Source organism: Poecilia mexicana, unplaced genomic scaffold (assembly GCF_051168715.1).
Source record: "Poecilia mexicana isolate PSO_F unplaced genomic scaffold, ASM5116871v1 scaffold_5, whole genome shotgun sequence".
Classification (NCBI taxonomy): Eukaryota; Metazoa; Chordata; class Actinopteri; order Cyprinodontiformes; family Poeciliidae; genus Poecilia; species Poecilia mexicana.
In genome coordinates, this window is record NW_028263374.1 from 11123193 (window position 1) to 11139078 (window position 15886).

Genomic DNA, 15886 nt, shown 5'->3' on the forward strand with positions numbered 1-15886 from the left:
TTTAAGAGAAAGACAAGTTTAAGAAAGTTTATAAACACAGTCATGAGATACTAGCCTAAAATAGATAAAATGTTCCACCAAAAGTGGTCAAATAATTAGTGGGCATTGATCTGGACACTTTGGGGCTGTTAACCGGACAGCCTGGGGGAAGAAAGCATCTCTGTGACGTTTCATTTGACTTTCCCCAGCCCCGTGGTGAACATTGTCACTCTTGAACATGACATAGAGTTAAAGTAGCCATTGAAAATGTTTAACTTTGATGGGAATCCTAAACAAGCCCTTGTCTGATTTTCATCTTATCTGGACAGATCAGTTTGAAGCTCCTAGCAACTTGCAGAGTTAGTATGAAGTTTGGGCACAAACAGAACTGTAACCCTTTTGGCAAGAGATCAATGATTTGGACATTAGGAAGAGCAGCGTTTGTCACGGCGACTGCTAATGGGGATCCTAATAAATGTTGTATGTCTGAGCACTGACTTTATTACAACAGCGTCTGTCACCTATTAACCACTGCTTTGTATTTAATCAAATTAAACGTGTTCATTTAATCCCTGCTGCTTGAAACAACAACAAAAAAAAAACAAGTCAGCCACTTTCTGAATACAACAGTTTTTATTATAGTATTGATCCGTAACAAAAGATATCCCTCCCGACCCCACGTTTAACCCCCTCCCCTCATTCAGCTGTAAGTGCTGGTCACGCTCCTGGAAAGAGGCAATCACACACTGCTTAGACAAGAGGCAATTTAGCACATTACAAATAAGAAGCCTCCTAAAAAAAAACTCTGAATGCTGCAGGTGGGTTGGAAAGTTGTGGTTACGTAGCGACACCAATGTGTCCCCCCCCCCTTCTTTTCAGCCCAGAACTCCCACCAAGAGTTCTCTCCTCTAGATGTCCTTGATTACGTCCTCCAGCTCCTCTTTGGTGTACATGTGGAAGGTCTTGCCGGGCTCTACTGTGGCCAGCTGAAAGAGACAAATAAAGTGGGCTCCCACAGTGGCCAACATCACAGCAACGTAACTGTAACTGAGCTTTGGATTCAGGAACAAACCTCAATATTGGTGGCGTTGAGCTTCTCCTCCATCACCTGCTTCAGGATGGTCAGAGAGGACTTGATGGCGTCTTTTAATGTCATGGACTGCAGGAGAAGAAAAACGTTCAGTGGTCGGCAACTAAAGCTTGCGTACAGCGGAACGTCGCCGCTGAAGATTGAAATATTCTGTTTCAAAATGCAGAAGATTTAATAATCATAAGGCAAAGATCAACCCCTCTCCTGGACTAAATATGCAAACGATAAAACGTATTCGCACCCACTAACCGTGTCAAATACCACAAAAAGTATTTTACTGGAACTTGGCGTAACAGATAAAAGTAGTGAATAATTGCTGTGTTGGACATGGCTTGCAGCAAACTGTAAATGAGACTCTTTTTTTTTTTTGGCTTTCAGTCAACAATGTCTTTCTTCCAGCCGCTCTTCCATGAAGGCTACAGATTCAACCAGCTGAATTATGGATTTCTACCGATCCGCCATAATTATCTTAGGCCGCTTCTCTGCTTCTTCAGATTAATCTGATCCTCAACATTTCATCTGTTTAAATGGATGACCTGGTTTTGATGGGATGTGTTGGCATGCTGTCCTCGGGAAACCGTGGTTCTGAGATGAAGCTCTTTGAGACAAGATATCAAATCACAGTCGTCTCCACCGTATCAGCGTGTGCGTTACCGTTATAGCAAAGGACTGCTATAACACAATATTTGATAGGATACTATATTTCAAGTAGGCATTCATGCTCTGCATATTATCATATCAGGCTTGTGGTAAGACGCCTACAAGCAAAATATCTGCAAAATGAAGATGAATGGCAATTTATACAATCATCGCCATTTTTTAACAAGTAGTATGGAAATTATTTATTTTCTTGATTTTGCACAGCCCTAACTTACATTTACACAAAGATGGACAGTACTTTGCTAGATGTAAACTGAGGGCAGTGAGTCAGGCCTTGATCATAGTTTTTAGATGTTTAAAGCATTTTGAAGGCCATCTGTGATGTTACTTCTGCCACAAAGTTATGTGCTACTTTGTGTTGGCCTGACACATAAAATCACAACAAAGCTGTGAACGTTTGTGGTCGAGACTGGACAAAATGTAGAAAAGTTCAGCGGAAATGTTTCATTACCGCCCCATGCATTTAAAAAAAAAAAACATATTGGAACTTTTAGCGTTTCACTCGTATGAGGATGCAAGAGGACTTAACGAGCAGGAAGGAAAACATCCCCAGTACCTTGTGGTAAACCTCTTGCAGAGAGCTTTGTGCTCCCTCTGATGCAGAGCCGATAGCACGGGCGTCACACTGCACAAAGGTTCCTGAAGGGTCCATGTGGTACCTGCATTTCAAGGGAAGGAGAGAGAGAGAAATGAAGTGCAAACAAAGTTATATAAAGAGACTCGTGTTAAAATGATCAAAGGCTGCAAAATGATCAGTACTTACAGCTGAGGTCCTTTTTCATCCACTCCCCCGAACAATAATGCAACACCGAAGGGTCGGCTCTGAACAAAACACAAAGGAAAAAAAAACAAGTTAAATACGACTTGCGCAGCTTTGCTCATCTGCACCCGATGAAGAAGCTCCAGAGATGGTTAAGGTGACTGACCATGGCCCCGGGGTCGGCGTCCTCCTCTCCGAACTGCAGCGCCAGGTTGGACACGGCCTGAGTCACGCTTTCCACCGTCATCGTCTCGTTGTAGGTGAACCAGTGGTTCTGCAATAGACATAACCAAGCTAACAGCATCCAAACCCCACGCTGAGACTCCCACTGAACTTACGCCGGAGCTCAAAATGCATACCTGCGTTTCCACTCTTGCTTTGTCAATCAGAGTCTTAGCATCGGCTATTAGACCACTCATGGCACAACCTGGAGTGCAGAAAAACACGGGAAATTGGAGGATGAATATTCATGCTTGCTTTCACCATTGCAACAGAAAACCGTATCGAACTTGTACAGTATTACTTGGTGGAATATTAAAAAGCAAGAGTTATAGCAATTATGAGATACTGAATTAAAATGGCACTCTAATTCAGTGTGAAAACATTAAAACTTATTGTTATCAATAAAAATGTACTTTGGCTTAAAAAATAATTAGGTTCATACCTCCCGCCGAGTTCTCTTATTTTAACCAAACACATTTTAAAAACAAACCACAATGTCATAATCTCGTCACCATTAAGTTGAATGAAAAGACAAAAAAAAGAGTCACATCTGGATCCTTACAGCATCAACTGAGGATCTGTTTACAAGCTATTGATACAGATTAACATAATTTTAAAGCTTCAGTTAAAAAATAAATAATTTTGCCAGCAGAATGCTTGTTTTTTAAAGCAGCAATATTAACTCTTCATGTACAGCAAGAAGTTAGGTGGGTAATAAACAGATGACAAAAATGACTTTGATGTCCACTGTCTAAAGATCAACGTGGTTAAACAGGCGTGTTAAATCAAATTTGTCATTATTTTAAAGTCTGTGTTCAAAAACTTGTGCTTTACGAGCCAGGTCACAACTTCTCATGAGACTTTTCAGAATCGCTGGATCGTCACATCTTCTACAAAACCAGTTACACTCTCTCCCTCTCGCTCCGCGGTTCTGTTTTGGTTCAGTTATTATTTTTGTGTCGCAAATCGTCTAATCTCTCCTCCTTCCTAAGCTAGGAGCTCAAGGCCTAATTTTTGACGGAATCTTAAATTTTAGAAAAAGTCTGTCAGTCACATTATCCGATGCCCATTTATGCAACGTTAGCCGGTCGTGTCAACGTGCTCATCTGCCAACTCTTTCATCTGCTCCGGTTTACAACAAACACAAACTTCAATTGAAACAAAACGCAGCTGCCCGAGCACTTACTCTCATCCTCTGACTTCTTTTTGCTTCCTTCAACACCCAACATTGACTTCAATGTGCCATTTTAGTCTAATCTTTCCATAACCACACACCTCTACATCTTTCTAATTTTCTGCACAGCAGTAATACACATTCATGTCCTCCTCTTCCTCTTCCACTTGTGTTACCGTTCAAGCGGCTTGCCTAACTACTCTTCAAATAAACACTCTCTGCGTACTATAGTTTGATATTTTGTTGTAGAATATTGTCAGGGATCTTGAAAGGTTGAAAGAATTTTTAAAAATAACCAAGCAGTTAGACCATTTAATTATATATTTATACCAATGTGACTGTCGATCTCCACGATCTTCTCAATGCTGTTGGGCTCCATGAGCGGAGAGGTGATCCTCTTCTCCACAGCCAGACACACTCCCTCTGATGTCTGAATACCGATGGCGGTGGAGCCAAGCTGAGAGAACAAAATCGGCAATGAGCTTGACTTTAAATAACTAATGTCCAGTCTAAGGACTTGATCAAAATGAAGCCATTCTGATCAAGCCAAAAACTATGCATCAAGTACTCACTTTTATTGCCTCTATGGCATATTCAACCTGAAACAATCTTCCTTCTGGTGAGAATGTGTTTACACCTCTGGGAAAAAAAAAAGATTCATTTAATAATTGTTAATTTAAGCTTAATGTATATAGTTTTCATAAACCATGTGTTTAACTATAACAGTGTTTTGTCGAAACAATTGTAAACCCATAACATAATAATTATGTATCCACAGTCAAATTTAAAAGGAAGATCAAAAATTCAATAACGAAAGTGAAAGTAACTTTTTTTTCACCTATAACAGGATAGTTAGCTGTTAGCTAACTACCAAAACAGCAACGCTCAATATGAAACAAAGAAATAAATCCCTTTTGGATGTTTTTGTTTCGTCATGCTGCCTACCCATATGTGTATATAAAAAAGCTAAACTTAGCACCACAGCCCTTTTATTTGTTTTTAGTTTACAACTGAGACACTCAATAAATGACAAAGCAGTTTGTGCAGCGCTTACCTGTCATATTCCGATCTGGTCAAAAACATCTTTAAACGTTCAGCCTGCGAACACATATTAGGCATTTATTAAGCACATTTGATCCATAAAGGTAATTAAAGATCAGTGAAAATTATATCGTTAAGCTTCTGGTTTTGAATGCGCTCGAGAAAGCGGCTGATAAGTTAGCAGTGAGCAAGCGTGTTAGCTACCGAGCGCAGGCATCAAAGGGAACTAATGCCTATAATTCATCAAACATGCCAAACATAAAAAATAACTCAGTTTAATTATGTTCACATAAGTACTTCTGCGGCAACCGATGAATCTCAGTACGATAACTAAACTTGTGAGGGCCGTTTACCTTCAAACAGAAAGCCTGAATGAGTTCGCTTGATTCAGGGGAAGCTTCGTGGTGCAACGTTAATTCTGTACCGGGCATCAGCGAGTCACAAACTAAAGTTCCGGGGTTCATTCCTACATTTTACTGATTTAAAAGTGATTTAAATGCTTACACATTGAGTCAGTCTTCAGGTTATGTAAAATTTATAGTGTGTCGGCTGTAGTCTGACACCCATCGTTGCTAATTTTGAAACGAAAAATTAGAAATTAATCATTTGAAAATTGTTACACATAGCATTGAACACAATAAAATCCAAGTAGAATAGAATAGAATAGAATAGAATAGAATAGAATAGAATAGAATTGAATAGAATAGAATTATTTGCCAGTCATGGTAGAAATTGTGTTCTGCAGAAAAGGGGATAGACGATTAGAAGCTCACTGACTAAAAACAACAAAAACAACAAGAAAAGATAGTATATCAACAAGGAAAAGTGTATAGATTGAAATAAAAATTAAATTTATTTCAGAACATGTACACTTGTAAGAATAAAATGCCTCTGTGCATATTATGTTTTTATTTATTATTTTTTTAAATAGTGTATACTGTCACATATTGGCACGGCACCAAAACCACTTAAATTCTTCACAGTCTGCTCAGTGTCGTTGCAAAGCTCAGGCACCAGGGGTCTCTATTGAGCTAAGTTATGGTTTAATCACGGTTTGGTACGTTTTTAATTATAGCGTGTTTTGTGGCGAACATGGTTATATAAATGTTGTTTACTATTGGCCCTATGTGTTTTAGTGCGTATAAAATGGTCAAATAAAGTTATTTTAATAAACGCCGAATCCATAAAATATTACAAAATATTTTCCAATGAGTTTTACCTTTTTTTCTTTTTTTTTACTATTCTTATTTAGCCAATCTAACTTTTCATCCATTGCATATTTTTGGCATCATTAAAGAATCTTTTTTTTTTCAAGAGCAACAAGACATTATGTAAGCAAGGTAAATAACAGGTTGCAGTTGGGTGAATCTGACGAGATATTGCACTTTAATAAAGTGATTGAAGGAGGGATTTCGAGACAGTGTCAGGTTACATTTACCGACTGAGAGCAGTTTGGTTCGGTCCTGCTTTGGTTCTCTTTCGCTGCTCCTCATTACTCTGTAATGTAACTAAGACAAATGCTGCTGCTGACCAAATCAAAGCAGGACCTGTTTTCCAAACTATCATCAAACGGGTAATTCACTGGCTTGAATTTTGTGTTGAGGAGGAGCATGATCATGAGGGATGCTGTTATTCTCCAGGCTCTTCTTTTCATCCACAGTAAGTAGGCTGAAGTTCGGCATTGTTGTACTTGTGTTGCGAACGCTTATACAAAAGCAGCCATCTTTTGCTCGATTAATAAACGAAATCCCTTGCAAAATTAGATAATTTTTTCCCCCCCTGTTTCTCCAGGAAACTTGTTTCCACGGTCTAGCTATTAAAATGAAAACATGAAATTATTTTTATGACATCTGAAACACGTCATAAATTTGTTTCACATGTTAAAAGTTTTAAGGCACTTTTAAGGAAAGTGCTTTAAAACTCATAAATACATAATGGGGAAAAAATACCCAAAGTACAAGTATTCATGAATGGATCTGAACTTTTAATCAGAGTAAATCAAAATACGTAATATGTGGCAGTTTGTCTTGAAGCTACTATAGTTGTTTTCAGCAGCTCTTTTGTCTTTGCAAGACAGCTCAACACCAGATTGGATGGAGATTACTTTGAAAGTATTGCCACAGATTCTCAGCTGAATCTAGTTCTGCACTTTGGCTGAACCGTTCTAACAGAACCGTTAGAACGCTTAAGTCAGATGAATATCCATTGTTCTGGATTATCTCCAGGACAATCTCACCTATATTTTAGTTCCATCCATCTTACCGTCAACAAAAAGCAAGTTCCCCTTTCCAACTGAAGAAAAGAATCGCTAAAGCATGTTACTGCCATCACCATCTTTTAAGTCTGGTGGGTGTTCGATTTGCAGTTTTATTTTGTACTCCAAACATTCAAAGTTGGTGTTATCTCATCAAGTACTTTGGTCGACATGACATATTTGCTTGTAGCCCCCTCCACCCCTCCATTACACGTAGATTTGTGAAATGTATAGTTAGTAATTGTCCTGTCACCAGATTTTCCCGCCTGAGCCCGTCAATCTTTGCTGCATCTCCAGTGTTACCATGGAGCTTTTTGCCTGCTTCTGCAACTAAAGATCCCCTTGCTCGGCCTCTCAATGTTAAAGGTTAAAGGTTATGTCTTGAAAGCTCTGCAGTCATGTCGTCATCATCTGGATCAAACAGTTCTCTGTTAGGTAATAAAAACTTTGGAGCAGGGGTGTCAAAAGTGTAGGCCGAGGGTTACTTTTGGTCCTTTTGTGTGTGGCCATTGATCACAATTCAATAATGACATAAATCTGGTTTGTCAATTAAAGCAGTTGCTGACACACATGTAAAAAACATGTTAGAATGAAGGACGTTCAGTAAAGCTCAATCAAACGCCTACTTGGACTTTAGTTTGTATTCTGAAACCAACAAAACATCCTATTTCTGTTTGCTCATGTCTGTTTAAGGGATTAACGCATTTATTCCTCTCCGGTTTTATTTTCCTTCAGTCTCTGTGGCGTGCTTCTTCACAGCAGGTATGCAACTTTTTGTGTGTGTGTGTGTGCATGTGTGTGTGTGTGTGCAGCCGTGATTTACATCTCTGCTTTTCCTCCTCTGGGGGAAGCGCTGAAGACATTCTGCTCTCTCTTCCAGTATCCTGTCAGTCTGACAGCAGCAGCAGTGTGGTGGTGGCCGGCTACAACGTCAGCGGCCCCGCTGGGTCCAACCTGGTACTGCAGTGCATGAGCGGCCGCATGGTGTGGACCAGGGACAGGGCGCGGGACAGACAGAGGGTGGTCCACTGGGACATGTATCGGGACGCCCCGGACTTCGCCATGGAGAGAGTGGTGGACATGTTCCCAACTGGAGACCAGAGGCTGTACCACACCCACAATCTGAGAAGGGTCAGCCTCAACCCAACAGCCTTCAAGGATGGGAACTTCTCACTGGTCATCAAAGGTCAATGATTTGACTCTACATTCCATTTTTTCCTACTCCTTTACTGTTTTTTTTCTTGCGTATAGTAATGTTCAAAGTCAGTTTTTTGGGGGGTTTTTTAGAATCAGGATGAAAATGAAAAAAACTGAAGAGAGGACCCCTTCATCGTTCTTCAGCTCCTCGTTTGACAAGTTATCAGCTAAATCTGATAACTTGCCCTAAACTCCTAAAATTGTATTTTATGTCTGTCAAACTGTTCTACATTTGGTCCTATTTCTGAGGTTAAACTCAACAAATGGAAACAAAACTGTACTTACGATAGGTCACAAAAAAGTTTTTAAAAATCCAGTTTAAATTGCTTCTTCGAGCTGTTGTCTGTTATGTGCCTGTTACTCCATTGAATTTAGGAACTCTTAATGACCTACATACGTAGGTCATTAACTCATGTCATGTTTATTGTCGTAATAAAGTTTGTCAGACGTTCTCAAACATTTAAAAACGATTTTAAAAAGGCAACAATTCATTTCCTGCTTCTCGGTGCGACGGCCGTCTCACCGTAACTGTGCCTCGTTCGCAGACGTGAGGATGAACGACAGAGGCCTGTACTCCTGCAACCTCCACCACCTCTACTGCCACCTGCACGAAACAGTCAGAGTTCAGCTCAACGTGACCAAATCAAGTACGGCCCTCTGTGTCGTACTGACTTATGGTTCACAGCAGTGGGTCCTCTATAAGAATCCTCTTTCATGTCTTGTCTTTTCACCCCGAAGAACGCAAGCAGCAGCGCTTCTGGGACGGACAGAAAGCGGTGTACGTGGTTCTGCAGGGGACCACCGCCGTGTTGCCCTGCATCAACCGGCGCAGCGTCTGGACAGACTGGAGCGACGAGGAGGAGGACCAGCAGGCGAGTGGATAAACAAGGTTCACGCAGATCTGCTGTCGTTGTTGTGCTACTGCGTCCCGTTGACGGCGGGTTGTGCAACATGACCAGGTTGTCCACTGGGACCGTCAGTCCCCGGGAGTCCAGCATGACAGTGCCGATCGGCTGGTGGACCTGTACGCCTCTGGGGAGCAGCGCAGCTACGGGCCTCTGTTCCTGCAGAGGAAGATGAACATCAGCAACAAGGCCTTCGCAGAGGGTGACTTCTCTCTAACAATAACAGACCTGCAGGTATGCATGCGCGTGTCGAGGTAAGAAACAAATCAAGCGTGTGTTCTTGCTACGGGCGGGAGTGCACGCTCGATTAGAACAATCATAAGCTGAAATGTTGAGCCCTTGTGCAGCCGTGCGTTTGGTTGGAAGCGTTTTGCAAAAGTGAGCATGGATGAGTCTGATTTCCAAAACGCATGGAAATCTCATCAGCAATGTAGCTCTTGTCGAGTCAAAATCTATAGAGAAGCTGGGAGCTTGCAACCACAATATGTTGAGCACTCGGGTGAATAAAGTCGTGGATCAGGAGTTGCTACAACAGCAAGTAGAGGAAGGTTTCTGGTTGCAAGCTAGGAAATCTTAAAATCTCATGGCGATAAAATAAAGCGATGAGTCATAGAATCAGCTTTAACTGGTTAATTTGCACCTCTCCATAAGGAATAAACAAAGATTAAGAAATGTGGTGACACAATTTAGTTCTGTTCAATTCATTAAAGTCTAAGCGATTTGAAACAAATGTCATCTCAGCGAACCTTACAAGATGAACCTGTTCAATTCAGATGATCATTTAATGCCAATTTATAATAGGGTAAATATTGAAAACTGTATAAATGTAGGTAGTAGCAACAATAACTGTCCTGAAAGGAGACAAAGCTAAAAAATAAAGGTGTTGAGCCAGGGGTACTTTCTATGAATGTAAAAACAAATAGATAATACATAGTTAATGGGAGAAATAGCTTCATTAACCTTTTGTCCAGAGCAACCACACCTAAACACAGGATCACTGACCATAAGTCATCAATACACATAGTTAATGGTAACAACAGGTCATTTGATGGCTCTCTCTGGGAAAAGGACATTTGAAACACTTTGTGCTAAACAAAGTCACTGTAATGGCAGCTAAACTAGTCAGTCACCTCAGGAAAAGACAGTCAAATACATAAGCACTGGGCCGTACAAGTACAAAAAAATCAACTCAAGGGGAACCCAAAGGTAATGGCAGGAGTTATTGCAAAAATTTCATAGATGAAGATCAGTGGACAAAAATGGTAATGGAGGTGATGATAATAGGCCTAATCTATAGCATCATGCTATAGGACAAGACCTAGAGAGGCCTCAGCAACTTCAGCTTTGAGTTTAATCAAAATGAAACGTTTTCAGCTTATCCCTCAAACTAGACAAGGTGTCTGCCTCACACACCTGAAGTCCGTTGATCTCTGTGCCTGTTTTATGTCGTTGTTTGTAGTTTATTTTATCCTTGTGTGTTGTGACAGCTTACAGACCAGGGGACATATTCCTGTCACCTTCACCATCATTACTGCGGCCTGCACGAGCGGAGACAGTTTCGAGTCACGGTGGAGGCTCCTCTGATTCGGAGCACACAGCCGGTCGTAACACTTCCCCGGGACAAAGGTAACAAATCTATCTTCTGTCTCCAGATTTTTATAGGTCATTCCCCGCCCCCCGAGCAGACCAGATGTTTTAGCGCTTAACCCAACGGAGGCATTATACGCGCGTACATCTGGTCTTTCCTTCACTCTTGATTCTCTATCTCCTCTCGGACTTTCCAAACAACAAAGCAGCAGAGGAAGAATTCAACTTTTTTTTCTGAGGTTTTGTGTTTCTAGAGGGAAATATTTCTCTTTTTTTCCTTTTTTTTTTTGCCTAACATTAAACTCCTGACGCTATATTCACTCGTGTTGTACCACATCCTAACTCATAACTCACAAAGCTTCTCTTTCACACACTTGTCTTCACGACTCGCTGCGTGGACTTTTATGGATTTGCGTCTCGACAGCTTCCTTCGTTGCATTTCTTAGACAATGAGAATGTTTCAGTGTTCAAAGAACTGTCTATGTTTCCAGGAGGTCTAAGCTTTCAGGGGCAGACGTATCAAAGAGGAAAAAAAATTAAAAAATCTTTGCTTGCAGCTGCCTACGTGCGCCTGTGTGAGCCAGCTCCTGTGTGTTTATAAGAGCATGCCAAGATGGCTGATCTCATTTCAGTGGAATCTTCTGACTGATGTCCAGCTACATCCGCAAAAATAATCCACCTCTCTTCCCGAGCCGCGATTGAACATCAAGGATTCCTTCTCGGGAATTAAACATATTTTATCCCAATGATTTATCTCCAGTAGTGAGTTTGTCTTCTTCAGCGGTCTGTCACAAAGTTGTGGGATCTAATCTGCTTTGCCGTAGTTTCTCTGGTGCCTTGTATACTTTGGCTCACCCTTTGCATTCTGCAAAAAGTTTCCCCTCTTCCTTTTTTCCACTTTTATCTTTCCTCTGCCCAGTTCCATTCCTTTGATGAACCGAATGCGCTGAGTTTTGAAGTTTAAACTTGGAAGATCGGATCGTGTTATCCGTCTGATCCTCCCGTCTGCACTTCCTCCTCGTACGTTTAAGGCCCGACTACCCTGCTCATGTCCTTATGTTTGCAAAACCATCGTGAAACTCAATGGAAAGGTCAGACGACTTGTATTAGTTTTAAGTGCAGTACAGCACAGACGATCTGGGTTTGGGGATGTTGGGGCGAGGTCGTCTCTGAAGAGATTTCTCACCCTCTCCTCCCACTCATGCTCTCTCGCTTATTCACCCCTCTTGCCTTTTTTTTTGTTTTTTTTGTGCTTCTTTTATGTTTTACTGCCAGGAAAAATAAATCACAGTGTTACACCAGTCTGGATCTGATTTTGACTCACGTATGTTGAGTCTGAGGTCCACAGCTGCTTCCTGACTTACACTTTTTTTTTGAGAAGCTAATTGAAACCAGGCCCTTTCTTTAGCCTCTGCTTCCCAGCGCCCAGCAGAACCTCACATAGCGCAGTGATGTTTGCTGAGTGAACACTCTTCACATCCTTTTTTGTGCTTTCAGTTTGCATTTTACAAATTTTGAAGTGTGATATTCATTTATCTTCCAGCCTTTTTTTATTCTTAACCAATAATTAAAATCCAGATCCGTCAGTAGTCACTTAATTAGTAGTAAATACTAATAGTCGTCCTGTTTGTGATTTAATTTGATTTCAAGTCCTACTTCACCTTAGATCCTTTTCCTTCCATTTCTCAAATTGCACTATTTTTTATTTTATTTTATTTTATTTTATTTTTTGGTCTGACAGATAAAATACATCAGTTTGTAGTTGTAACATGGAATAGGAATAATTTTGCAAGGCATTACGGGAATTCACAATGAAAAGGTACGTGTGCTAACTTGAAATTTGACAGTTCCTTTCCTTCTGCAGAAGAAAACAAAGGCAAAAAAAATCAATGAGTCTTTATATGATATTCATCTGCAAAGATTGCTCCTAGCTTGTTAAATGCAAGTAGAACCAGCTGACATTTTCTCTTCATGTAACACTCAGACACCAGTAAAGCTGACGCACCGCGAGTCATCAACTTCATCCTGCCAGACCAAAAACACCACTTTCTCCTGCCGCTCTTCTACATCCTCGCCTCCTTCCTGCTTCTGGCGTCCTTTACGCTCGTTGTCGTCCTCGTCATGAAACGACGTAAAGCCAAAGGTCTGATCTAACGTCTGTCAAACTGATTCTCTTTCAGTCACTTAAAACTTCATGTTCTTATAAAATGTTTTCTTTTTTTTTTTGTTATTATTTTAGATTTCTCTCCCAAAGTTTCTGTTAGGTAAGTGCTTAATAAGACATTACTGTGAAATGGAAGAAAACTCTGAAAAGTGTTTTATTTGTAAAAAAAACAACAAAAAAAACCGATCAAGGCATGCTTCTTTCCATTTTGCAATTATGGATGACTGTGTTAAAGTAAAATCCCAATAAAAACGTAATAAGTAAAATGTTACTTTTGCTATCTGTATCTTTGACTCCGAGTCTGATGTTTTCTCGCGGTGACAGGTCCAGCAGAAGTCCCAGCAGCTCAGATGAGTATGAGATAGACATCGGTGAGGTGGACACATGTACTCGAGAGGAGAAAGGATTTGGTAAGCTTACGGCGTTTTGTTCTTTGGCATCCTTTGGAGCACTGAGTGGAGAAGTGAGGGACTTTTTTTTTTGTGCACAACCTTCATAGTTTGCCGTTAAAAACTACAACTGTGAAGGTGGACCTAGGGAGTGTATTAGAAACAGTCCTCTCACAGGGCATAAAACTTATAACTCCCTTTGTTTAGAATACAAGAACAACAACCTGCTAAAAGAAAACACCCTGAAGAAGGCCCAGCCAAAAGTCATTGATCTTGACAAAGGTATGCTGACACTCTCCCAAGTGAATCATCTTGAATCCCCCCTTTGTCGTCCCCCCTAACCCTGGTTTTGTTTTGCTTCCTGCAGAGATCCAGAAGTTTTCAAAGTGAGACAGAAGCGAAATCTGAGTCACTGGCGGGTCCAGAGGCTGCATTTTCTCTAGACAAAAACACATCCACATTACCCTCTGTCATAGCCAGAGGAAACCAAGCTGGATTTTTTTTTTTTCATTGGGTTTTGCCATTACTGGAACAAAAAAAAACTTTGCTACAGACCTGCCGTGTTTCGGCACAAAAAAAGACGTTCTTTTTAATTATGGTGAGTTTCGGTGAAGACGCAGTGCAAATCGAGCCCTAAATGCTACGTAAAGAAAGCATGTAGATAAGCTGAATGGTAAGCAGGTCTTGTTTCAAGATGCTTCTGTTCTTAAACTTTTGCTTTGTTCTTTATGTCGCTTAACGAAGTTAGACGGACTGAAGCAATGCTGGAGTGTCACAAATGTACGCTGCACAACAATTTTCATCGACTTCTCTTTTAAAGATTCAAAAATAAGAGCAGTTTTACGCTTAACGCCACTGCTTTGTCACTAACTCTTTAAATATCAAACATAAATGACTCCATTTATCCACAGCTATAAATGGAAGGTGGACAAGAGAAACCAATGAGCAGAGGCTTCTTCTTCTAACAGCACTCTTCCGTTTGTCTGAATGTTTACTGAATGTTTATTCTCGTCTTGTATCATGGCATCTGGCTGTGCTTTAAGCATTCTGCGTTAATTAATCATTTTAGATGTCATAAAGACACACTTAAGTTTTACTTTGTACAGTTTTAGTCCCTGGTCATGAGCTCCCCCTAGTGGGGCAGCAAGAGTACTAACATCCATTCCAGTGGGACAACAGATACTTTTTTTTTTCTTTTTGCTAAAATGATGTAAACCAGCTTTTTCTTTGTTCAGTTTAGTGCCGTCTGTAATGAATGTCGTTTGTGCTGCTGCACTTTAATGCTCGTACATTCAAGGAATAAAGAAATGAGGAATTTTACATTCGGTACTTTATTTCTTGGTAATGTCTATTCACTATGCAATATTTTGAAACTCATTGTGCGCGTTGGTCTCTCTCTGCAATTCAAAGGTTCCACGAATAAAATTTCTTGACAAAGTGTATATTTTATATAGCGTCGGAAAACACGCAAGTGGGATTTGTGTGTTGTAACACAAACTAGCGCATCAATGGGTTGTTGAAGCAAAATTGAAGGCTTGAGTCGTCAATTTTCTCTCCGAACGGAAAAAAAAATCAGAAAAAAGTTTTGGGTTTTTTTGTGACTTTTACTTCAGTTACACTAAATGAAAACTGCCTACAGAAATCACCTGAGTGAAAGAGCAATTTAATATCAGTATGAATTAAGTAATTAAGTAATGTTTCAATCAGATCACAAAGTAACTCAACAACATAATTCTTAGTTATTCAATCCACATATCTGGCATTAATGCAAAGTAGGCAAGAACAAAAGCTGGTGTTTAAAGTAAACCACACAAAGTCTCATTTGCAGTTTACGCCGAATCCAAGCCTTTGGCCCAAATGCAAGCATGAAACATAGTGGTGGCGGCGTCATGCTGGTGAGGCTCAGCAGTGGCATGGGAAGACATAGTGAAATAGAGGGAAATCCTGGAGAACACCCTGTAAGAGGTCTCAAAAGTCTTCAAACTGAGATTACCTTTAAGCTGCAGCCGCTTGCGACAGAATGGTCCAGTCAAAGTAACGCTTAAGTCATGTGTTTCAAATGCAATGAAATACAAGGGCATGCCAAACTTTTGAGATTTTTATTTGTTAAAGCACAAATAAGCTTTGTGCTGACATTACCTATGAAATACAATGCTGTACTGAAGAAGTGCGTACACGAGGATGATTGACAGCAGTAAAAGACTCCCCTCCTTTCTCTGATTTGTTGTTTGTGACAGAGCTGTGCATTTCTGTATATAGCTGTAAAATCACAGGGGGAGGAAGCAGGGAAACTTTAATTTTTTCCACAAATTTTTGGTCTCATGTTATGCCGTCATGACATAGTCCACTGGTAGTTGTAAGAAATATGTAAAAAACTAATTTAAGTTGCCCACAGCAGCTTTACTGATCAATCACACAGTTACGACACCATCTTGATATATTCTTTTTGAAAAGCAAAACTGCC

The 15886-nt window shown here is 40.4% G+C and overlaps 2 protein-coding genes across 2 annotated transcripts; one reads left to right on the forward strand and one right to left on the reverse strand.

Annotated features, from left to right (window-relative positions):
- Positions 1 to 593: 593 nt before the first annotated feature.
- Positions 594 to 5381, reverse strand: psma5 (proteasome 20S subunit alpha 5). Its single transcript, XM_014986292.2, has 10 exons — positions 5280 to 5381; positions 4940 to 4983; positions 4458 to 4524; positions 4216 to 4342; positions 2849 to 2916; positions 2656 to 2763; positions 2493 to 2551; positions 2286 to 2388; positions 1052 to 1138; positions 594 to 965 (listed from the first exon to the last, which is right to left on the reverse strand). Exons 1-10 carry the CDS (start codon positions 5355 to 5357, stop codon positions 888 to 890), a joined length of 819 nt encoding a protein of 272 aa, XP_014841778.2. The 5' UTR covers positions 5358 to 5381; the 3' UTR covers positions 594 to 887.
- Positions 5382 to 5922: 541 nt separating this feature from the next.
- LOC106917375 (matrix remodeling-associated protein 8-like) lies at positions 5923 to 14742 on the forward strand. Its single transcript, XM_014986290.2, has 12 exons — positions 5923 to 6585; positions 7916 to 7942; positions 8061 to 8366; positions 8923 to 9024; positions 9116 to 9249; positions 9337 to 9516; positions 10770 to 10908; positions 12854 to 13012; positions 13109 to 13133; positions 13358 to 13443; positions 13630 to 13704; positions 13790 to 14742. The coding sequence occupies exons 1-12, from the start codon at positions 6537 to 6539 to the stop codon at positions 13810 to 13812; spliced, it is 1305 nt and encodes a 434-aa protein (XP_014841776.2). The 5' UTR covers positions 5923 to 6536; the 3' UTR covers positions 13813 to 14742.
- Positions 14743 to 15886: the final 1144 nt, after the last annotated feature.